The following is a 25,977-nucleotide window of genomic DNA, read 5'->3' on the forward strand; positions in this document are numbered from 1 at the left end:
AACAAATATTTAATTGAATAATGTATTAAAAAATGAACAGGTCATGTTGTATGCATGTGTGTTTCGGCACATTAGTGCCTTTGTGTACGTTTTGTGTGCTTGTGTGTGTGTGTGTGTGTCTTTTTGGGGCTGTGTATGGCTGTGTGTGTGTAGGTGCATGCTTATGTCAAACATTTGTCAAACATTTTACTAAAATTTTGAGCCTCTTTGACAAAAAACACCAAGAAGCATTAGCATATCCCGTTGCTAGGTCTTAACATCTCATCTAGTCAGGTCCTGTCCTGCGTTCCCTTTAAATAGATGATACATGTTAAAAAATGGCTAATTTTAGGTGGATGGTTCAGGTAAAATGGACCAGCACCTAAACTGACTTTTTTCACAAAAATCTAAGTTTTTAAATTTCAACCTTTTATATGAAAGAGCCTGTCAAAAAATTGTTCCTAAACATTTTTCTTTGTTGGTAAGTATGCTTATAAATGCTTTATTACACTTATTAGTGATGAGTTAAATTTGCTATACCATGCTCACTTACTATTAGATTTCTCTGATGCACACACTCTGCCCCGCCTACCTTAGCAACCTCCATAAAAACTATTGTTACATGTCAAGTATTGTTGGAGCAACAATGTAAGATCAGTTAATGTGATTGGCTGTGAAATTTTAAAGAGCTATTACGTTCCAACCTTATCTGGCCCATTTGACCTGATACACAGACCAATTGCATGAATATAAGACATATTCAAGATGAGGCAAACATGGTGTTTCAGAGTTTCACTTACTGACTCACTGACAGCCTTTTCTCAAACTATTGAGAAGCGATCTCGTTACAGCAATGTCAAAACAAGAGATAATATTGAACAATGGCACTGTGCATCTACAGGTCTAGTATTTCATCTATCATCTACTATTTCAATCACCATTGACTAATTGGAAGTGCGCCCGACAGCACTCTGGCATGAGACTGACTATGACTGTATGCTAATCATGTGACCTTTGTGTTGCCAGTTGCTGTGTTTACATGCACTTAATTAACCTGGTCTTGTCAGAGCGCTGCAGCAACCTGATTTTTTAAACATCATGTAAGCAAATTCTTCAGAGATTAACTGCTGCTATAACGATAGCAGAGAGAGACAACAGGAAAGATCATTCCTGCATCCTTGTTCATGTTTCCTCCTTAGATAAAAAAAATCTTCCATTTATCAAGACCAATTGGATAAACTCAAAAATGCACTGTCCTAAACCTGAAAAAAATGAAATGATTAATTTGGTTTCAACATCTAAACACTTTTTTTTAATAAAGATCAGGGATATCCGTACCTCTGTAAGACTCATTATCATAAATATCACATAATAATATATTCAAAACAATATGTTAAAAGATAATATTATTTAACTTAATTTATCTATGTAGCACCAAACCACAACAGAAGTCATCTGAGGGCACCTTTCATGTGGAGCAAATCTAAACAGTTTATAATATTATTTAGAAGAGACCCAACAATTCCCACCATGAGCAAATGCTTAGCCAGGAAAAACTGCCTTTTAAGAGGCAGAGACCTCGAGCAGGACCAGGCTGAGGGTGGGCAGCCGTCTGCCTACACCGGTTGGGTTGAGAAAGAGAAAGAGAAAGAGGGAGAGCAGGAGGAAGGAGCACAAGGAAAGTTCCACAGAGATCTAAAGTAACAATAACAAAATAATAATAATAATAATAAGAAAAAGAAGAGTCGTAGCAACAGATATGGAGTGGGATCACAGGGATGGTAGGTGGTTTGCAGTCACAAATCCAGGCTCTACAGCTCCAGAGGCAGAAATACCTGCAGAGAGCAACAAGAAGAGAGAGAGACAGAGAGAGAGAGAGAGAGAGAGAAAGAGAGAGAGAGAGAGAGCCTGGGAACTTGTGCTTGAGGCAATAAACAAACAGACTAAGAATGAACAGTGGTTTTCACAAAGTTTACAGTAATCCTGTTGGCAGGACAACACAGACTATACTGTGCAAATGTCAGCGTCGTGTTTGTGTGTCTGATAAACTGTGTTTTAGTCTATTTTAAGCCAGATTTTAATCTGATACATTTCAGATTCTCCTTGCTCCTGTATCTTTTCACTGGATAAAAGTTTTTAGTCATTGGACGTTTTAAGTCATCAGTGAAACAAGCTGAGCAAACGTGAGTGACAGCTTGGCCTGTAGCTTCTTCCTCAACAGTGTCAGACTTTTAAAGCGTGACTGTTCTGATTCAGTGTTTTACCAGTTTAAATAACTGGTTTTTATTTGTCGGGGGAGGAGAGCTCCACGGAACACTGTGTTGTTTAATACCATTCACACACTTGCAGACTAATGATGGTCAGAAAAGGGTCTGTTCCTCATGTTCCTGTTCCTGTTCAACACAGAGCTTTAGGACTCAGTCACAGCCTCCATTGCACTCTCACTCAGTGTCTGCTTCTTTCTGTTGTTCTATCTTCACAGCTTGAGCATGTGCCCTGGACAAAGCATTTTTCCTCACCTTGTTTCTCAAGGCTGACACACTTGTCTCTCTACTGCCCAGTCCAGATGCTTAAATTTCAAAGTTCATCCCTCTCTCTCTAGAGAGGGAGATACACCGTCCTCCTTGTTGATGCCAGGGGAGTTTACAGTGCTACAGATACGACTTCCTGTGACGCATAAACAAACCATGTAACGACTGTATTCACATCTGAATGTGTGTAGTGTCCATTACTCCCAAATACATGCAAGCACATAAACACACACTGTAAAATTCTCTGTTCACTGCTAACAATCTAACTAAAGTGACCCATTTTTCTGCCTCCGAGAGCCAGGGCCATAATATTTTCGGGTGTCCATCCGTCCGTACATCTGTCTGTCCCATTCTTGTGGACACGATATCTCAGTCACTAGAGACGCCTTGACAGAACTTCTTTAAATTTGGCACAAACATTGACTTGGATTGACTGATTAGATTTTGTTGGCCAGTGGTTAAATGTCAAAAGTCAAAGGTCACAGGTCGTGGTGACTTCATAAAACGTGGTTTTGGCCATGTGAATGCAATATCTCGTGAACTCTTCAAGGGAATCCCTTCAAATTTGGCACAAAAGTTCACTGGGACTGAAGGATGAACTAATTAGATTTTGGTGATCAAAGGTCAAAGGTCAGTGTGACCTCACAAAACACACACAAATGGTTCATATTTTATATGATTCTTTACAAACAGGGATGTAACCTGAAACTAGTCTTGAGTGGCGGAGGCAGACAACCACGAGGCGGTGATTCTAGTTTTGTTTTTGTATCCAAACCAGGTTAATATAGGGAAATAGTTCTTTTTGGTTGGCTGTCCACATGTCTGTTTGGTGTCTACAAGAAACACAATATGAGTGATAAAATTACTTTCACCCGTGACATACAGTATGTTATCAGCATAATATACAAGTTCAATGTGTTTTGATGTCTTCACTGAAAGTTGTTATAGTCGTAGAGGCAGCATCTTCTCATCAGAGGGCATTTAGAAGTGGGTACACACTATGCTGACTGAAAAATAAGTGGCTATAAGCCATATACTTGCATGTGTCCTACACCAATAGAATATTTACAAAAAAAAGAGAAACTCTCAGAAAACTGATGGTAAGCATGGCACATGAGGCACGGTCGAATCAATCACATGCAGTTATTGATAATGGTCTTAAATTTACAAAGATGTAGTAAAAATGTTTAATGTAATTTAAAATTGTAAAAGATTTATACCAGTATTAAAATGATCAATATAGAATGGCAGACCACTAATGGCTATGTCAAATTATCATAAAAAAAGAACATTATAACCATTAAGTGCTTTACCTGGGAGTTGAACACCAGCATGTTGAAATGAGTTAATATTTCATGTTACTATGCTCTGAAATATTGAAATATGAACTTTAACTTTGTGTGTCTTTATAACACTGATGGAGACTGTGGAGCTTTTACAACATTTATATTTTCAAGAATAATAACAAATTAAGCTTTAAACTGAAACTACATCATTTCATGGTCATTAAAAGTAACAGTGCGAATGGCGAGAGAAATGGTCATAAGTTATTCAATGGTTTTAAAACTTTCTCGGAATAGACATTAAATAGAAAACCTGACCTTTGGAGGTAATTGTATGTGATATGATGAATCTTTTGTATCAACATACATGAGCAGCAGTAGCAGCACAATTTAAACAACTTATACACCAAATTGACATTGGTCATAAATATATTAACACCTTTGAATGAGAAGTCTTTAATTTAATGGAGGTTTCCTTGATCTAAACCTGAGCACACAGATGAGATTAATTAACCTTTTAAAATGTATTCAGTCACTGCTTTTTCTCACATTCATAAAATTTCTGTGGAAAGGATTTTGTACAGAGGTCTGCAGCTTCAGTTGGTTTTGCTCCTGCACTGCATCTCTCTACATTCTTAATGCGTCCGACAGATTCAGTTCAATTCAGTTTCATATATATGGCACCAAATCACAACATACACTATCTCAAGGCACTTCACAGATTAAGGTCGAGACCTTCAATATTATAGAGAGAAACCCCACAGTTCCCACCATGAGCATGCACTTGGCGACAGTGGAGAGGAAAACCACAGACTAGTTGTTATTATGGTGTAATAGAAAGGAGCAGTGATGATAGCAGCCAATTAATAGTAATACAAATAAAAGAGGAAAAGAACAAACTGTGGGAGAGAGAAGACGAGAAGAAGAAAAAAGTTAATGACATGCAGCTGTGTGATATAAATGCATGAGAGAGAAGAAGAAATGCTCAGTGCATCATGGGAGTTCCCCCAGCAGCCCCTGACTATAGCAGCATAACTAAGGGAAGGTTCATGACTCACCTGAGCCAGCTCTAACTATAAGCTTTATCAAAGAGGACAGTTTTAAGCCTGATCTTAAATGTAGAGAGGGAGTTTTCCTCCCGAATCCAGACTGGGAGCTGGTGCCACAGGAGAAGAGCCTGACAGCTGAAGGCTATGCCCGAGGAAACCCTATGAACCACAAGTAAGCCTGCATTTTGAGAGCAAACGGTCTGTTGAGATAATAGGGAAGTATGAGGAAGATATGACGGAGCTTGGTCATTAAGGGCTTTGTGTACAAGGAGAAGGGTTTGTTCTGGATTTTACAGGGAGCCAATGCAGAGAACTAATACATGAGAAATATGATCTTCTCCTAGTTACTGTCAGCGCTCCTGCTGCAGCATTTTGAATATACTGGAGGCGTTTCACAATTAGTGGAACTTCCTGATGATAAAGAATTACAGTAGCCCATTCTAGTGGTAACAAAGGCATGGTCTACTGCTTTTGAGACAGGATGAACATTAGTACAATATTTTGCAGCTGGAAGAAAACTGTCCTCAGGAGTTGTTTTATGTGCGAGGCAAAGGACATGTCCTGGTCAAAAATGACCTCACTATGTGATTCAGTACAATGATTCAAGTACAATACTGTAACTTCAGTTTTGTCTGAATTTATAAGTAAAGAAAACACAGGTCAACTAGACCTCGATGTCTTTAACACATGCCTGAAGTTTGACCACCTGATTAGTTTCATCCGGCTTCATAGATAAATACAGCTGGGTGTCATCTATGTTGCAGTGGACAGTTTTGCGGTGCTTGCATAAAGAAAGCATACATGGGGTGAAAAGTAGTCTTAGCACAGGACCCTGTGGAACTCCATGACTAACATTTGTGTGCATGGAAGAGTCATTGTTAACATGAACAAAGACTAAAGACTTAAACCAGCCTAGTGCAGTTCCTTTAATCCTATTGACATGTTCCAGTGTCAAATTCAGCACTAATATCAAGCAGGACAAGTACAGAAATGAGTCCTCTGTCTGAGGCCATGAGGAGATCATTGGTAACTTTCATCAGTGCTGTTTCAGTGCTATGAAGTACTCCTGATTGAAACATGCCATTCCTATGCAACTAATCACACAATTGGTTTGCAACAGCTTTTTCAAGGATTTTTAGAAATAAACAGGTGGTTGGATATAGGTCTATAGTTGGTGAAAATGTCTGGACCAAGAGTAGCTTTTTAAGTAGAGGTTTCATTATGTAGCCTGTTAATAAAGATAAATATCTAGTAAATCAGAGCAGGGATCAAATATGGATGTCTCACACAAAACTTTCATTGATCGCAGAAAAGCAGGTGCATTAGCAGTGCAATGGCCAAACCATGATGTTACCATGATGCAGGCTTCACTTTATGTAGAAGCACTTGACTGGATAATGTAAGATTGTTATCATCACTGGACTGTAACATGTTTTTACTAAACAGAGAATCTAAAAGGTCAGTGTTCATCTCACCAACCATGTAGACACTCATGGAATGATTACCATGAATAAAGGAATTTATAAAACCAACTCTATTCATATCTACGTACATCCACTCATATGGTGTATATACATGAAGGATAATAAACTCTTTAACTGTACAGAGATACACCGGTCATCTTCAGACCTGATGATGCTTCTCACTTAGTCAAACCTGAGTCAAGCCACACCTCAGTATCCTTCCTCTCACTGTTTCCATTCCCATAGTGGACTCACCAGCCCTGTGAAAATTGAGTTCAATTCTCTCAGATCCTGTTGAGGTAAAAAGGTTTCTTGAATAGACATAAAATATCACAGTTTTTCAACAAGTTGTCAACAACCATACATCAGGCCCTGTCTCCTTGTTGCCAATGTGCAGCCTCCGACAGATACAACGGGCAGGTGAGCAGTGTTGTGCAAGAACATGCTAAATGAGCACTGTTCATTGAAAGTGCTCACGGTGAATTGAATGTACCAATTCGCAACTACTGAACGTGAACATGAGCGTTGTTCCTTCTGGCGACAGTTAATGAGGATCACAAACCAGAAGGTGGCGGTAACGCACCAAAAAGCTGTTTGCCAACTGCCAAAAGGCATCAGAAGAAGAACTATGTTTTTTTTTTTTTTTTTGCTGTTTTGTTTTTTTTTTTTTCTTCACAGTGGCACCTCTGGATTTATGTGTTAGGGGTGTGCTGGCAATACAAACATTGCAGCTCCTCGTACTGATGAAACCAGTTTCTATTCATTTGAAAGACTTTTACAAACAAATGAGTGCAGATTAAAATGAAAAAAAACTCACAACGTCAGCCACATCTGCGACAAATTTGAAACAACATATCGAGTAGAAACATCTGAACAATCTTCAGAAATATCTGCAAATGAATGATGATCACAGGAAACTGTTAAGAATGGGTCATGAACCAACAGCCACAAAGCTCCTCCACCAGTCAAACTCACAGTATATACACATAAAACATATACACACGTTGGTTTTTCTTTGCTTTAAAACAGTACAACTGCAAACGATTTCACATTCATTTTGGTGGTGTATTCAGGTGTCCACTGTCGTACTGTATTCACGATTTGCCTTAGCCAGCAGTTTTAAATGTGATTTAAACCTGCGTCGCCCCATTTGGCCCCAGGCATGCATTTAAGCGCGGTGCTGGAGTCACTCATTTCAAACGATTGAACAAACTGGACAACAGCATCTGAAAATGCTTTACAACCATTTCTAAATATTTTCTGCACAAACCGTGCTGTCTTCTTTGAGCAGCCTGGACACATCTTTTTCATGCCGTGTTCATTTAACCAGCTTTGATTTGTTTAGCTGAACAGTCAGCCAGTCAGACTGTCTATCTACTCTGATTCAGTTGTTGATATCGTGGCTGAGGTTACTGAGTTTAAGACATTATTTTGGCTCAGCCTGTCGGCGCTGCCTGCCTGCGGAGATCCTCTGCTAGCTTGGCTAGGTAGCGTGTGGGAGTGTGTGCAACTATGTGTGCATGGGTATTTCTTTGTGTGTGCATTTGTGCGTGTGTTTCATGTGTATTTGTCCGTGTTGCGTGCAAGTGAGTGTGTGTCTGTACCTTATTCATGTGTGTGGGCGTATGCGTGGGCAGAGTGTTAAAGCTGACAGTGAGCAAGCAACCTGAGGACATATTTATGAGGTTTCTCACTGTCAACGTTAACCAGTGAATATTAACCTGATGCTCTCTCAGCACCTTAAGCTGCAAAGCACATAGAGACACCATTTTAATATTTTCTTTCTCGTGAGAGTAATGCACTGATAAGTCTAATATGCAGAAAAGTGCATGGAAAAAATGGAAATAGGCCGAGGTCAAACTGTGCCATTATTGCTGTTATATGATTTCATCATGATAAAGATATCATCCATCTTAGATATGGATGTAGATCCATGTGTTATTATCCATTATGTATTAGGAGGCCATAAACTCAGCAGAACTGTGGATTTAACTCATTTTCAAGGATGTTCATCTTATTCCCATCTAATGACATCTAATGTATATGGAACTGTACTTAAGATAAATGAATATATGTTTAAAAGAAGTGGTGCATTTGAATACTGACCAATGAAGGTCATTAAATTGTGTGATAAAGATCTTTAAACAAATAAATGTGGGCAGGCAAGGAATTTGATTTAATCTGTGGCAAAATGACTCTGGAAATACAGAGAGAGATTTGAGAAACACAGACACAGCATCCCATCATCCCTTTTAAAATAAGAAAAATGAGTTTGAATTTTAAAGCTAAACCTAAAAGTGCATGGAGAAAATACACATTAAATACAGAAACTCAAGGCGGGTTTAGAGTAAATGTATGTTATCATAGTAGAGATAGTAAAATCTAATCACGCTACTATATAAATCTGCTTTTACCCTGTTGTTCATTCATACATTCATCTTCATAACAACAAACATGTTACATTGTTTCATATTGTTTGAAACTTAGATGTTTATCTCAGCTCCAAATCTCAACAGGTGAACTAAAAGCTACACAGTGGAGTTTCCATGGGAAATAAACAGTTTTCTTGACATTCATTGTCTCTAACCAAACTGCATTGTGTCTGTCCTCAAAGGTGCATTCATACAGTTATTGTATACAGCTGCACACTGTTTGGCATCCAAAGTAAATACAATAACAGACTGAGGCAGATGGCTTTAGCAGTGGCCACCAGTCTTGTGAATGCATGCAGGTATTTGATCTGACTCTTCCAGCTTCATGTAACCACGGCAGCAACAAACACCAAACTAAGAGAAACATAGGAGCTCATTTTACAGATATCTGAGTAGTCTTATATACAACAATGAACAAATGTATCAATTCAAAAGTTTTTTGAAACAAAGTTTGATTGCCATGTCTGGGCCAGTTGGATGATATAGGCCTAGTTGGCTCAACTCAGTATAATAGTGCAAGCAATTCACTTTAAGCCAAAGTTCACGCTATTGAAGGATAGTTTAACAATATTTCTGTCAAACAAAATTCATCTGGTATCTATATGTACACTGAGACAATTTTGCTTGCTGTAATTATTCCTCCTGTTTATACTGGCTAGGAAAACGTCCCTTGTTCATGGTCATTGTAAAAATACATTCAAAATTTTATCTGAAATTAATATAAGGCCTAAACAGTATGAGTTGGACTTGTCCTTAGCATACGTTGTCTGTCTGTTACAGCCTCCGGGGCTGAAAAATGAAGCCAACACTGAGGTGAAAAACAAAAACTGCAGTTCCTCTAATGGCCACTTGAGGCTGCCGTCACGCACAAATGTCTCGGCTCCGCACATGCCCCACCTCTTTGCCCATTTTTGGATTAACTGGGTATGAGGGGCTGAGTCAGGCACTGCCAAGATGGCGACGCAGCTTACTCTGAGCTTTAAAAAAGTGTCTTGGTTTTGTTTTTGGGTTGCATTGGTTTTGTGGGTTGAAATACTAAAAGTATAGTACAATAACTAACAGAAATGCAACAGGCTGAGAGGTGTACAGTCACTTGGCTGTTGTTTAAAATGGCAGGTTTGTTCAGATCAGCTGTCTCGCACTATGATGAAGCAGTAGGGATGACTCTCTCTGACCAATCAGTAGTCTGCAGTATTTTCATGTCACCTCTTGGTTTCACCTCAGCTTGCTTAGAACTTTGGTGGAGGTGATACCAAAACAAGTACCAGGCACCAGGTAGTATACACAACTTTTGCCCAATGGAAAACCAAAAAAATGAGTAGAGTCAAGTGGAGTCGAACTGGTACCATGCAGTGGAAAAGCGGCTATTAAACAAATAAACTGGCAACACTGAAAATGTTCCTGTTTGCAAAAAAATTTAAGCGATGATTCTCAGGCAATTTCTGGAGTAATAAGGAGCGTTAGCAATGACATGTTTGGAAATGAATCTACATGTTTTTTCAGATTTGATTGAGTTTTGCCTCCATAACTGAATGTGATGTATCACAATTGCCTCCCTATTACCTTAATTAGGGACTGTAAGCAGCGACAGTTGAAGGGACGCTTCAGCGTGATGCAATGAAGTAGATTCGAAGTCGAACCTTCCTACCGTTGCAGCCCAGCTCTCTGCTACGGGAGAAAGACTAGTTTTCCGTGCCCTGTGATATGTTGAAGAGTTAGCGAGTAATTATATTTTACTTTTTATTTTTTATTTTTTGTAATATTTGACACTGTCATTTTCTTTATATTCAGTTATAGCATTAGTAGTTTTTTGGATTATATATTGGTTAAAGATACCTGATAATTTGACAGATTTTTACAGTTTATTCATAGACATGTCAGCTGTTGTCAGTGCAACCTAACTGTGCTGTGTATTGATGAAACCATGACGCTGTCTGTGGTGCTGAAGTAACAGACAGATTTATACAATATCCTCATTCAATACTGAATTGTCTCTAAAGCAAATATCAAGAGCTCTCGGGTCATTTTAAGAGACATACTGTGGCCATGTTCAGCGCGACCTTGGTTTCCTGAAGAAGCAAAGTAGCCGTCATTAGAGTTAAATGTTGCTTAGTGGTCTTTGATTTCCACAATTTCAGCAACGAGCCAAATCAACCAACACCAATACAACAGCTTACTGTTGTCATCACTCTTACCTCACACAGTATCTGTCTGTTGTCTATCCCTCTACAGTTTGAACATTTCTGCTCCGCAACACCACTGATGATTGAAGACTCCACAGAGTCTCTTTAATGGAATTTAATACACATAATAAAACATTGCATAGCAGTGCAGGACAATAACAAATGATATTGATGGAACATGATGTTATTACTGAAGGGTGGTGTGTGTTCACGAGATAAATCTTTTCATAGATGTAAGACAGCATCAAGCATTGTTCAAAAATACTTTTAATGTACAATTTGTTTATTTTGCCATGTGTAATGATTGAACACATGTTGTTATGTGATTTTCTACATAGTGTCAAAGAGACAAGGAAGATGAGAGCAACATGACTTTGTTCTTCTCATGAAGTGTCCAGTGTGTGCTCACAGGCCAGCCATAGGCCCAAGAACAAAGTAGATAGAGAAGATTCAAACACAGTGTAACTTTGCTGCCATATAGCGTGACCACATCTCCCTGAGGCATACACAAGTACATTCACTTCCTGCCCACAACACACACACACGCACATGTACACGCACGTACACACACCTACACACACATACACACACACACACACACACACACACACACACACACACACACACACACACACACACACACACACAGCAGAGCAGTAGTGATGCATTGTCTGGACTGCAGAAAGGAGACACAGCCTGAAGGTCTCTCTCTACTTCTCTCCCTCTTTCTGTCACTACTTCTCTTTCCCTCTCTCTCTCTATCTCTCTCTCTCTCTCTCCCCCCTTCACTATGAGTGTCAATTGTGCCAAGTCAGCACGACTCTGACATGCTTAATTAGTAGAGCCAGTGAGAGGAGAGGAGAGAAGAGGAGAGGAGGAGACAGGAGCGAGGATATTGAGAGAAGGAAAAGATAAGAGATGATGAGACAAGGGGAGCGAGAAGGAGAGGAAGGGAATTAGAGTCAAAAACGGGACAGGCAGAACAAGTACAACTACGAGGTAGAGACAGATTTACAAAGATGGAAAACTCTCCCGTTATTTTTTCACTGCATGTGTCTCCATTATTAAAATGGATGTCCTCCCAAGAATCCCAACTTTCTTAGCTCAATGATACGTTTATAACCACCCAAAAACCACTGGAAAAAACCCATCTAGGTTTATATGTCCACTGTCCGAAGACAAATAGGTGAAAAGGGGATTTGTTGTAGGCTACCTAACTTCCAATGTTAATTTGTATGTGTGTCCTTTGAGGCCAGTGGAAGAGAAAATGGTGCACCCTCAAATGTTAAGATCTGGGGCCGGTTTCACAAAGACAGCCTTTGGCCCGGATCCAGGCGGCTCAGATGTGACAAATAGTCAGACTTTAGATAGATGTCTAAATTCATCTGTTGCACGAAGCAGTTTAGTTCTTGACTATCTTAAGACAGACTGCGGTACAATGAATTCTGGGTAAATTAAGACTTTTTTCAACATGAAAAAAAATGACAGACTGAGGAACTGCGTCCAGCTGCTGAGCTCCGTTTACCCTCAGCATAAAAAGTTTGTCTTTAGGAAGAATTCAACGGTTACAAGGACGTCTTACTTCAGCAGTTCAGTAAAGACAGAAAACAGAAAAAGAAAAGTCTGATTTGGTCTCTAAAAACTCTTTCCCTTCTTTTTGCTCTCTCCATAACAGTGTTAGCAAACCACAAATTATGAGTCATGTTACCCTGTTTTTTGTTGTTGGGTGCTACTGGTCAGCGCAGATGTCATTGATTGTTACCATGGTAACATTGGCCTTAGGCCTGAGTTGGCCTGGAGGTAAGGTGTCTAATGTTTTTCGCTTAAAATGAGTCAGTCTTTGTTTTCGTGAAACAGTCTGACTAACATGAGACTGATCCATGAGCAACATTAAGACTGGACCAACACTACACACCAGTCTGAAATATCTTTGTGAAACTGGCCCCAGATCTACTCCAACATTTCACTCAAGCAATCAAGAAAGAAGTAATCTCCACTTGGCATCTTACCAAAAAGCAGTGCAAAATTTTGTCTAACTGGTGTCTTCACTCTCTCCTTTCTCATAATAATAACATCCGATTGGGAACCAATTTCACTTCCTTGATGGAGCAGTAAAAGGGTGCACACCCTCTGTGTGAGTATTTCGAGACATCCAGAAACCTTTAATTCTACCCAGCGCATCTTTCTTTTTCCATCTCCAACTCCGCTCAGCGGCGTGCACTTTTGGTGTGCTGTGGAACATACTGCAGCTCTCCCCATACATCTATTTCATACGGCGCTGACCCGCCCCAGTGGACTATTCTCGACAATTTATTCCATCTTGCATAAGGCCTTGTGTAAGCCCCCGTCTATTGACAGACTGTGGAAGGCGGACCTCACCTCATATAGCTCCAACCCAAATCAGAAACTAATCCAGCAGAGCATGCAATCATCTTCCAGGAACCCCAACCATCAAGATATTCATTTTAATTTCATACATAGAGCATACTTCACTCCCTGAACGTTGCATATAATGAAAGCTCTACCACTGTACGCACTCAAAATGCGTTGGGCACATTTTTTCATATGGAGTTGGAGTCCCCAAGGGGTTGCACAGTTCTACATGAGGGTTTCAGAGATGCTATCGAGCATATTCAACTTCTTCATTCTTCAACTCGGAGCTCTGTGTTGAGCAGAGGCGTCTCTGGCTAGCTGGCCTTACAGCTGCTAAGTGACTTATAGCTCATACATGGAAAGCTTCTCATTCTGTCAATATACAAAGATGGCTTCTTGACATAGCTCACTGGGCTACCAACAAGTAGCAACCAAAAACAGAAGACATTTCACACCGAAAACAAGCGATGACTTTCATAAAATCCTTAGTGTAACTGTTCTCTGTGTCTATAAGTTCCAGGGTGGGTGGGGTGGCATGGAGCCAAAGGGAGGGATATGGGAGGGGGAAACACTCCTAAACACTACTTTTGTACTGATGAATACATGGACATTTGTGCTTATTTGTGATTGATTAACTTGTGACCCCACTCCTATCCTATAATCATACCAATACCAATAAAAAAATTGCTCACAAAAAAAAGGTGTAGAAGGAGAGGAGAATAAAAGAATGAGAGATGAGCAGAGATAGAGGATGGGAAGAGAATAGAAAAGAGGAGTGAAGAGAGGAGATAAAAGAGAGAGAGGAGTCGGTTGGAAATAGCAGGTTGGAAAGATGCCCCAATTCTTCATGACTCAGACATGCATCTGCAACACATTTATTACCTCACTGCCCTGCAAACCTGCTGCCGCCTCACATCAAGGATGCAGGCTGGAGGGCAGAGAGCGCAGGGAGCAGGGAAGAGGCTGAAATACAAAGAGTGATGGAGACCAAGGGGACAGACAATTCACAGTTACCATGGAAAGTGCAGAGCCCAGTGCCTGACTCATCTACAGTGTGTAGCAGCATTTTAATGTGCATTATACTCACAGTAATAAAAAACAACCTTGATCAAATGTTGAAGTGATATCTCAGTCTAGAGCACAGCTGTTGACAGCTTTTTTGATGGGGGTTCCACAGATTTTATGCATAAGGTTAGTTATCTTGTCAAATGCAGAAGTGTACCAGGGACTAAGAGTCCGGTTTATCTGCACATCTGTTTGGTTCTGTTGATTTTGAATTTTATTCGTCTCTGGCAAGTCCTCCAACTTTATATACTGTAAATGCAAAACTGATCTAATAACAAGGTCAAAGCAGCGATCTTAATCATAGTGTATGCTATTGAATAAACTATGAATTAATTGTGACATTTATGTAATATATGGTGGTGCCTGTAGCACTTAGTTATGTTACACTACACCTGTGAGTGATTATGAGTCATGGGCTGAAATCTCATTTACTGCAATAGTGTAGGTGAAAAGTTGGTAAAGTAAATGTATAAACAGTATCAGTGTCTGTCCTGCTACCATCTTCGATTAGCATGTTAGCATAATATGACAAGATTCCCTCAATGAAAACTGGGGACATTTCCAGTTTGGTGGTCAATATATCATTAAAATATCCAATGTTTTTACCTGAAATGAAATATGAAATAAAAAAAGGGGTACAGTCCTGGTTTCACGTATTTTGACCATGGTAACTGTTGTACTAATAAACTAAATAAACTATGGTGAAGGTCAACTGATAAAATGATGACTCTGTACCTTTGAAACAGGCGCAAAGTCAGATTTTCTATCCCTCAATTGATTATTCACCTGTAGTCAGCAAGGGTCCACAGATCAAAAGAATCAAAAGCATGTCTCATAAACATTTTGAAACATTTTTTTCAAGTTCTGGCTGGGGGGCTTTGGGTATGTTTGTTTTCAGTTGTTACTGCCCAGTTATGAACTCCTAACCAATGAGCCAGCTAAAATTTCCTCTGCCTGGAGACAACAAAAAAAATTTTGGGATGATTTTAGCTTAACAAGGGCAACGCTAGACATCTGTTTTTAATTCATGGGTGGCACACAAAGAAAAACAGAGGCTGATGAGAAAGTTGATAGCTTCGTAGATCCTAGTGGATAGATTGATTGGATGATATTTCACCCGAAGTGTAAATTTTAATCTGGTGCTGGTGCAAGAGGAAAAGTCAGAGGTTCATTATTATTAATCTTCTGGTAACCATGAATATGCCAATTAATCCAGTATTTTTCAAGATGCTTCTGTCGAGACCAAAGTGACAGACCAATGATACTGATACTGGTAACTGTGGCTGAAGATCCTTAAAGATCAGGCTTAGACAATTGAAGGATTTATTATATGATAAAGAAAATGTACGAGCCTACTACAGTTTTTGAGGGGTGGATAATGTAAAAATGTTCATATTCAACTCCTTGTGGATTATCACTTGAAGTCTTAGTGCTGTTAACATTAATGTCAGCACGTCATTGAATGATAAAATGACTCAGTATAATCAGGTCTCTCCAGATAGAAAATCAATACTGGGAGTCTTGCAGCCTGTCTGGCGAGATGGTGAAATAAACCGACTTGAGCATTAACATTGGAGGACACGGAGGGGTCCGTGTGTCCTTTAATGGCCCTACTTATTCACTTCATGCAGTCTTTGCTGTTTTAGAAGTGTGCTACCGTATGTTATGTCGTAAACTGCCTCTTTTTTAATGCTTTATAATGCTGCTGCTCTGAGGGTAGCGGCTGCAGCAAAAGCAGCCCACTGACTCTCATTTACTCACACATACACACACACACACACACACATACACAGACAGAAACACACACGTTCAAACGGACACCCCAAGGACACTTTGGTCGCCACATAACCAGAAACACAGCGAGAAACACACACACTGCTAAAAACAAGATTCCGGCCCCCAGTCTGTCGCTGGCAAGTGACAACGACAACACTTTGTTATATCACAGGCACAACTACACACACACACACACACACACACACACACACACACACACACACACACACACACACACACACCAAAGTGCAATTCACGCACACGTTTTCTGTCTGAGTCTGCAAGAGCAGTTTCTTCCTCACTGCAGGACTCGGTTTCTTCTAGTTAGAGAAGAGTGCAGGGGTTGAAACAGGAACTACCAATAACAAACAAACCACCCCCCCTCTCTCTCATCGTTTCTTTGAAAAGCAATACTCCCATTTTGAGTCCTTTGATGAGAAACACCAGTTCTGCAGCGAATGAATCGGTTGGAAGGCAATATCACACGTCCTGTAATACTCCGCTGGTGCCATAACAGAACGGTCATCCCCGTTTGGTTTTAATGTGCTAATCTTAGTACTGTTACTCTGTTATGACTCATCTACTATTAATAATCCTCCTCTTTTCTGCCTTGTTAACCCTTTCACACTCCATATCATATCCTCATTATCACCTTCATCCTCAGAGCTCTGATCACCCACAATCTTATCATCATCATCATCATCATCATCATCATCATCATCATCATCATCATCATCACCATCCTCCCTCTCATCAACTCCTTTTCTATCTTTCTGTTCCTACTCTTCACTCTCTTACTTCCTCCCTATTGTTACTGTACCATGGCCATCTGTCCTCTTTTCTTCCTACCCTCCTTCTCCTTTCCTCTCCTCCTCCTCCTCCTCCTCCTCCTCCTCCTGCCTGGAGCAGACTGTCTTCTTGCTCACCTGTCGAGGCAGACAGGCTGACAGATCAGCTGACAGAGCAGACTAACATCACAGGACATGATGGACAAGCAGAGAGGAGTGGAGAAACAGAAGAGATGATGAAGTAACTGGTCTTAGTTTGACAGCAAAGTTTGGTCAAATCTCAGTTTTCTTATGTTTACTCAGGCAGAACCACTTGTATCAACATGATGTGATGTTCTGTCAGAAACATTAATGCACCAATTTATTACAATGCAATATGTCAGCCCTGTTCTCTATAAGTCAGCCCTGTGATAGACTGGGGACCTGTCCACGGTGTGCCCGGCCTCTAATCCAATGTCAGTTGGGATTGGCTCCAGCCCCTTGTGACACTATTAGCGGGAAGGCTAATCAATCAATGAATGAATTGTTGTGTTTTTGTCCAATAGACCAGATAACTCACACGGTCAAGTCTTATTGCACACTGCCTCAAGACTGCACATGTACTTATTTTAAGTGTTAACGTATTGCATGCTGTCAGTCGCATGTTTCAGGAACATGTGGTTGTTAGACCAGTAACTGGTGAATCAGTTATTACCAGTGACTGTACATAAATATGAAGACAACATGACAGCTCCCCAAAGGTGAAGCCAAAACATCTCCATCACCCCCTGATGGCTGGCTAAAGCAGAGGTCACAAACCCCGCCCCCTCCATGTTAGCAGATGGGACATAAGCCTAAAATAGTAAATTTTACTGATTTCTATCTGAAGTAACTGTTTTTGTGGAAATAAACAAATTTCTACAATGAATGAATGAAAATAAACATCATTTTGACACCTTTGGCTACTGGCTGTCTTCAGGTATGAATCCTGCATAAAGGAGAATTGTAAAGGTAAGGCGTGAACCACTTTCAAATTAGAGAGAAGCATTTTCTGAAGAGAAACTGTCCCTGCTGTAGGAAAATCATCAAATCCTTTCAAGATCAGGTTCACTCGTACAAAAACAACAAAAGGGGGGAGGTGCATAAAACGAAAATGGAACATTGTCAGACAGGAATACATACGCACATAATACTTAATATGTAATAGTAAAGAGGTCAAAGAGCAGCATTTTACATGCATTAGAGTAGATCAGGAAGAGACTTGTACAACTTCCTGGAAGCAAGCGTCCTGCCAACAATCCCCCTTTTAGGTTTTAAGATCTCAGGAAGCGGCAGCCTGAGGACTGAAAAGGTTTTGCTCGAACTCTGAAGTTGCCAGTCTTGTGAACTTTGTAACAATCTTCAAGGACAAAAGAGAACACAGATACAGTCATCTTTTTCGTTTCATATTAAGGAATGGACATTTTTTTGTTTGTTTTTAGCTAATATTAGCTCATGGTACTATAAACCTACATGAAATTTCCACAAGCACTACAGTTGTGAATAATGAAACTGTAGCTGAGAAGATTAAATACAAATTCAGCTTCAATAACTTACCCAGACTCAAAAGCGTGCAGCTCACTTCACCTCCCTCTCTCCTGTGTAGCGCTGCTGTGGATCTGCTCTGCTGAGCTGTCTCCTGGATCGCAAAGTTTCAAATTCACTGTGCTCATCAAAAACACGTGCACTAATCTGATTACATTGGTGACATCAACTGAGCACTGAGATATAAGTAAAGTACATTCTATGGCTACTCTAAGTACAATAATTAATTCTAAGTATAATAATAGATGTATAATTTTACACATATTAACATACAGTTCTTTCCATTATATACATATTTACACAATTTAAAATAAAATCGTGTGGATTCGAACAAAATTTAGCCAAACATTTTTTTATTTGTTTAACAAAACTTTTTTGGATCTACAGACTTTGTCTCTAATATCTTTGATCACATGGTTTGACTCAGCAGCAGGTGGATGTGCGCAGTCACAACAGTCAGGAGTCATAGGAGTGCCATAAAAAAGAAGAAATTTGTAAAAGAATAAGAAAATGAATGTGAACATATTAACATGAATATAATAGAATAAAAAGCTATGCTTCTGCCACATGTAAAAACAGCATTACAGGAAAAGCAAAAGCAATAGGGTACAAGCGTTTCTTTTATTCTTTTATTTATTTCTCTGTGTACTGCTACATTGTTTATCAGTTCTCATATGTGTACTTTATATCACATAGTTTTAAAGAATAAACTTTTTGTGAAGCCTTTTGCTCTGTATCACTTTCTTAAAGGTGCAGATTTGATAGCGGCTTGTTATGCAAAGTATAATGAAAGAAAATGAAAGACCAAATAGAAATGGCAGACTTCAAAAGATAACGTCCGTATTGCCTGAGAGGTTTTATACTGTCAAGGTTTTTGTATTGTCATGAAGAAATGCTGTTTAACAGCAGTAGAAATGTATTTCTCTGTCTGCGGCGACTTCTCATATAATTTCATTGAAGCCGTCACACTACACAGCAGACCTCTTCTTGTTTGATGGTGTTCTTATGAGCACTTTTATTTGCTTCTTGCTCATTTCTTCATCCTTCAGATTCAAGTATCTGCTAGTCAGATCTTGGCATAACTCGGGGAACATTATTTATCTCGCCGTTCTGCCTGGCATTTTTAAATTGCACTAATTAACCTGTGTGTCTGTTTGTCTGTGTTTGTGGAAAAGGTGGGGTCTGCATAATTCTAGCGGAGGACAGGTTTACAGTTGCCTTGCATTTTTCTGACATTTTTATGCTTTGCCTCAAATTCATGTGACAGCAGAACGGGAGTGTTGCTGGAGAAGGAAAAAAAGGAAAGAAAAGGAGAGCAGCGGAGAGGACAGTGGATGGTCAGAAGATGGAAGAGTGAAATCAAAGACACAAAGTGAGAGGAGGATGGACAGAGGGGAGGACAAGATGGGGTAGACAGGTTGGGAGAGTAATGAGAGAGTAATAGAGCTGGAGAGGAGAGGATAGACACAAGAATAGATGAGACTGAAAAAGGTGGCTAGACAGACAATCAGAGTAATAGATGAGACAAAATGAAAGTCAGAGTGAGGAGAGGACAGGCTGGTCAATTCACTGAGGCTTCACTAATTGCCACTCAGAAGAAGGGGAGAGGGCTCTTTCCAAAGAATGGTCATACTGGTCTGTTCTTTGAATCAGATCTCTTTTCCTGCCTCCCCCACCCACCACCTCCGTCTAGACGAGAACAGGACAAGCTGTTCTTGTTATGGGAGGGAAAAGGAGAAAATGTGCATTGTCACTAGGTCGCTGGCCGCCAGCCGGGCACATCGGAAGGACTCGCACCAGGAACTGCAAGGTGTGCGCGCGTGCCTGCCGCGTTATACGTGCAGGTATCAGCCAATTGTGTTCGCGTGTGTTGATTAAACACAGCTGCTTCCCCCCTTCCCAACCTCTCTAATGAATTTCATTAAAATGTTTCCTTCCACTTTCCCTGTGAAGGATTACTATTTGCTTCCATCTTCCATCTATCGCCTCGCCAAGGACAAAAAAAACAACCCAAAAAGAGACAGAATTCCGACCAGACGTGGAGAATCTGACTGAGACTTGATTGCAGTGGTCAATTAGACCTGTGTAATCAATTTAAGTAATGAGTTTGGTGCAGAGGAGTCAAACTGATTTGTTACTATGGAAAAGACATCATTTGACGGAATATTTTAGAGGGAGTCTGTGCAAATCAGTCCTATTTTCTCAGCCTCACGTACAGTCCCCGTATGAAGCAGGACTCATTTGTGAGACTAAATATGTGAAATGAGTGTGTAAAGAGAAATATAACACTTTGTTTATTTTTTTTAATTTCTTTCCATTTTCTGCTGCACAATTTCAGGTCTGTTTCTGTGTCTGTGTCTGTCCTGCCATCCTGGATTGTGCATGTTGTGTGTGATTACCTCATTTTAATTCTGAAGCCATATTTGGACCACAAGAAATGAACATAGTGGATGTGTTCAGATTTGTCTAACCTTCTAGGGGGCCCAAGGCAAAAATGAGCTGATCGTCCCCTTTTCATTACCCCATTCTCTCCGTGCCACGTGTACAGTATTTCTATGCTTGAATAGTACCTGGCCCCGGGATGCCTGCGTGGTGATTTCACTAAAAACTCATTTTAACCACTACGAGCAAAAATACTCGCAATACAACGCATTACCGACAGCACCAATGGTATGAAATGGTGTGCACTTCCTGTCTCTTAAGTGGGTGTCAGAACCTAACAACACAACAAACAACACCAGATACATTATGAATTTGCGCCTGATTGTGCTGCTTGTTTTTATTTGCTATCTTAATATCTGATCAACCCAGTACGAGATCATATCAGTCTAATAATACTCTCTTTTTACCCTTCAATAACAGTTACATGATAATAAATAATGAGTAATGGTATTGTTAAGCAAAGAAATACAACCACTAGATGTCGCCTAGCAACAAAATATAATTATGGGTCTATAATAAGCTGCTGCACAAACAACCTATGGGCTCTTTAATTTAGAGTATGCAACATTTAAGCACAACACTGAAATGACTACATTAGATTTGGAAACTCTTAAAGACAAAACTCAGAGCCAATTACACACATCAAGATCAGTTCTCCATTATGAACTTGCTTCGGCTCTGGAGCACATCTGAGAAAATAACCCCCCCAGTGATGTCATGGTGATGTCATCGGGGTTATTTCAGCATGGAGACCAGTTTATATCAGAACATCTGTTTTACAAACAGAGGACATGGAGTTTGAAAGATGTGGCTGGTCATCATCATGTAGCATTTTGGGGAAATGCTTGTTCCACTAATTTTGAAGCTTGACCACTGAAACAGCATTTTAATCTTGATTAAACTTCTAAATAAATTCAAATTGAATCAAATTAATTCCATTCATCTCATTAAAATGGATTTCTTGAGTTAACAATTTTAGCAGAGCTTGGCAAATATTTTTAATAAACAGATCTTTTTTTTCAGCCTTAAACCACTCAAAGACTGCTAAACTGTATTTCCACCATGCTTGTAAGCATTCACCTGTTCACTGAATGCAGCTTAGGGTTCTGGATCCTGACTGAGATAAGAGAGCCAGGAGTCATCACCATTTACATAAATGTCCAGTCCCTCTTCATAATTAAGCCACTCCAATATAAGCACTGACACTGTGGAGGATGAACCAATCACACTTCATCACTTTTGTTCTCACAACATTCGCTCTCAATAACTAATGGTATTCCATTTCATTTTCCTTTGTTTAGCCAAGTAAAAGTCTTGTTGAACTGTGGAAACCATTGTAGACTACAATGTCTTACAATGGAAATCTAAAAAGACCTGTGTGCATTAGTCTGTTGCCATGGTGCATGCTGGGAGGTTCCCCTTTCAGGAAGTAACAATATAATTTCAAACAAACGGATAAATCCTGTTAGAATTACAAACATGTACACTGAATAAACAACAGCATTATTTCTTTCAGCGTGGCACAGACTAATAGTCAGGATCTTATCCTCTGCTGCTTTGATTGAGACCAGTGTGAGTCCCCCAGTATTATGGAAATGCGATATTAAATTGCTAAAGTATTCCTTTTGGCCTGAAGCCTTGGGGCCCCTGGGATTGGTGGTCCAGCCTTCCAGCCATGAGTTCCTCCCTGGTGTCTTGGGTTTTCATGTCACATGTGTGAAGTCTTTGCTTCTCTTACTTCATCATCAATGTGAGAAAAACAATTTTTCTCTCTTAGAAAATCTATCCAAGGAGAAGATATGCAGTGTTTTTAACAACCCACCTTTGCCGCTTAGTTATTATTTGTCAAAATTTTAATCTACAGTAATAACTGTGTTGGTAGCGATCAATTACAGTTAAGTTTGACAGTGAAACTTTGTGTTTGTTCAGCAGTAGCTTTCAGATGATCAAAAAAAAAAAAAAAGTAAATATACAGCACACCTAATAGGTTGCTCTTCAGGCTACATTATAATTGCGTAGTTCTGAACTGAAGAAGCCTCTTGGATGAGAGAAAGTATCTACAACCAAGTGCAGCTGCCCTCGATCCAACCTTTCATGGATGTTTGAGTTCAGTTTAGAAGACTAACAGTCTTCCAAAAAGATGCTTGCCTCTTGAGTCTCCAGAGGGAGCTGTGTGAGGTCTTATAAATGTCCTCTAGTGATGTCGCTCCACTCCAGTGTCAGTGGGGTCATAAGACTACAAGTCTGAAAATGAAACAAATCTGGGGGTGTGGAATTAGAAAAAAGGGGGTTAACCAGACTCTGTAGCCTGCTCTTCATCTTATTTGACGCTTGAGGCTACATTAGCTGCTAGTAGCAAGACATTTTTCTTTCCTTGTAATTTGGATAATCACCTTGATTATTATTTTTGACTTTAGAGGTATTACTTTTGTGGTTTCATCTTAATCCAAGACCCAACATACAGTATGTATACTGAACATAGATGCTGCCATAAAACAAACAAACCTTCTTCCTAAGCTTTTCTTCGGGTTGTCCATCCGTCTGTCCAAACACACGTCCGCCTCATACGTACGTCTCAGTAACGCCTTGATGAAACTTCTTCAAATTTGGCGCAAACATTCATGAGGACTCAAGGACGAACTGATTACATTTTGGTGGTCAAAGGTCAAAGGTCAAGGTCAATTGACCTCCCAAAACAAAGTTTTGGCCTTGTGAATGCAATATCTAACCCTAACCCTTCAAAGGAATCCCTTTACATTTGGCAGAAACGTTCATTTGGACTCAAGGATGCACAAAACACTTTTTACTCTTTACTCTTTAACTCTTCACACAGCAATCAATTAAAATTTTGCACAAATGGATAGACAGGGATGTAATCTGAAACTAGTCTGAGTGGTGGAGGCAGAAAAACCGCGAGGTGGTAATTCTAGTTTAGAATAAATGTGTATTTGACTGATCCAGGTTTTATCTATTTCCTTATCTTTGTAGAGACCTTCACTTCTGCAGCAGCTGTGGGCTCATTGTGAGTGTAGCTCCAAACCTCACACATCACATTCTGGGACGTGCTAATGTTATGATTAGAGTTCAGCCTGATTATTTCACCTTCGCTTTCACCTGATAGTTGTAATCAGACATATTAATATTTAGCTGGAAAGAAGCGTTTTGGTAATAACCGTGACATGTTCTGGTTTGGGGCTGCAGCACATCAAAGGCCCGTTGGAAAAAGCTATTTGTTTATTTGGTCTTTTGTTCTTTTTCCTGACTTTGTTTCTGTGTGAACTCAACACATTAACTCTGCTTTGTGTTTGAGCTTACAGGTAAAACCACCAAAAAAAAAAAAAAGTCATTTCACATGACCTTGCACATTCTGAGGCATAGATAACAGTTAGAACTTCACATTACAGCTGTAAATAGCGTTTGAGCGTTTTGTTGTTTGTACAGTTTATCAGCGCTTTTGTACATTTTAGAGTGTGCCTGCTTCCACTACTATTGCAGTGACACCGGTGAATGTGTGTGGGCGTTCTTTTTTTAAATTGTTTATTTTTTCAACACCTCTTGTAAACATGTATTTTTTTATCAAAATGTTACTTTTTTATTTTACTTTTCCATTACTGGCTTATTGTGGTTGTTTTTTGAAAGGCTACACAAACCTTCTCAGTGTTTCCACTACACGAGAAGGACCAGATCAATTCCTTTACCATTCCTCAAAAGCAGTAATGACTTCAGGACCTTAAACAAACAACCTACAACACAACGTGGAACATCAGCTACAATATTTATTTCAACACAGATATTCAGACTGTGAACGCATCTCTATTGAGAGAAGTTGAAGTTGTGCTAACAAATGTGACTTCTCTTTCTGCTTGTCCAACCCCCCCCCCCCCCCCCCGAACAGAGTGCAAGTTCCACTGCACCAATGGGAATTGTTTGCGTCTGGGCTCGCTGATCTGCAACCAACTGAATAACTGTGGGGACAACAGCGATGAGGAGAACTGCCCCGTGGTCACCCAGCACCCTCCACCTGGCATCTTCAACTGTGAGTGCTGCGGGATAATGCTACACCTCTGCACCTCACACCATCAAACAGCATAGATTCCCTCCCCTCTCTCTCTCTCTCTCTCTCTGTCTCTCTCTCTCCTCGTCTTTCCTCTCTGTTGTTTCCCGCTCTGCTTCTCCCTGAGGCCTCTTTGTAGATCCCCAGTGAGCAGGTGTGATGTGGAAGTTGAGGTGCAAACTGATGGTTCCACTGTCTTTTTTTTTTCGGGTGGGGCATAGCGCTGCAAACAAACTTTCCAGTAGGATGAGTTTTCTTGGAAAGATTTCCTCAGGTTTGAACTTTTGTGGCATGTAGGGAACGGTTGTTTTAGAATCCACTGACAACCTACCCATGACTTGTTGGTTTTGCAGTTGTGCATTACAATATAAATGCCATAACTAATATGTGCACTTTGTGTTTGCCCTTTCTCTAAGTAGAAATAAAGTTGTATAAAGCTCATTACGCATGGCCATGGTGACAGTACATAATCCTGGTAAGAGCCTTATGCAGCAGCTGGAGGTAAATATACCACAAACTGCTATAGGGTCGGATAAAAGCACATCTGAGAAGAACCTATAGGGAAATTACAGGATTTTTCCCCTTTCCATTTCCTTTCAGTTTTTGTTTGAGTCTCTTTGCTGCTTTCATAAGCACCCACCCACCCACCCACCTCCCTCTACCTCCCGCTGAGCAGCACTGTCCAGGGAACAAGATGAGAGTGTTCCCTCGACTCATCACGATCAATGGAAACAGAGAGAGAGAGAGAGAGAGAGAGAGAGAGAGAGAGAGAGAGACGGAGAGAGAGACACAGAGCGAGAGAGAGAGAGAGAGAGAGATAAAGAGTGAGGGTGAAGGACACCAATGGGCTCTGATGGCTGTCTGCCAGGCCACTTTGATGTGCTGCAGTGTTCTCTTTCAACAACTTTTAGGAGAAGAGGGAAAACTTTTTAAAGCAGCAATTTCATCCTTGGCACTTGGTTCCTTACCTTCCCCTTCATCTCTTCCTCTTGCCCC

At 40.1% G+C, this 25,977-nt stretch overlaps 1 protein-coding gene across 1 annotated transcript in view; it reads left to right on the plus strand.

The window, feature by feature from the left end:
• LOC130172019 (low-density lipoprotein receptor class A domain-containing protein 4-like) overlaps positions 1-25,977 on the plus strand; it is a 233,217-nt gene that overhangs the window by 96,641 nt on the left and 110,599 nt on the right. Inside the window, exon 3 of the mRNA XM_056380414.1 lies at positions 24,823-24,963. Within this exon, the coding sequence (XP_056236389.1) occupies positions 24,823-24,963 (141 nt within the window). The remainder of the gene's footprint in view (positions 1-24,822; positions 24,964-25,977) is intronic.

The sequence above is a fragment of the Seriola aureovittata genome, chromosome 7 (genome assembly GCF_021018895.1).
Source record: "Seriola aureovittata isolate HTS-2021-v1 ecotype China chromosome 7, ASM2101889v1, whole genome shotgun sequence".
NCBI classification, from domain to species: Eukaryota; Metazoa; Chordata; class Actinopteri; order Carangiformes; family Carangidae; genus Seriola; species Seriola aureovittata.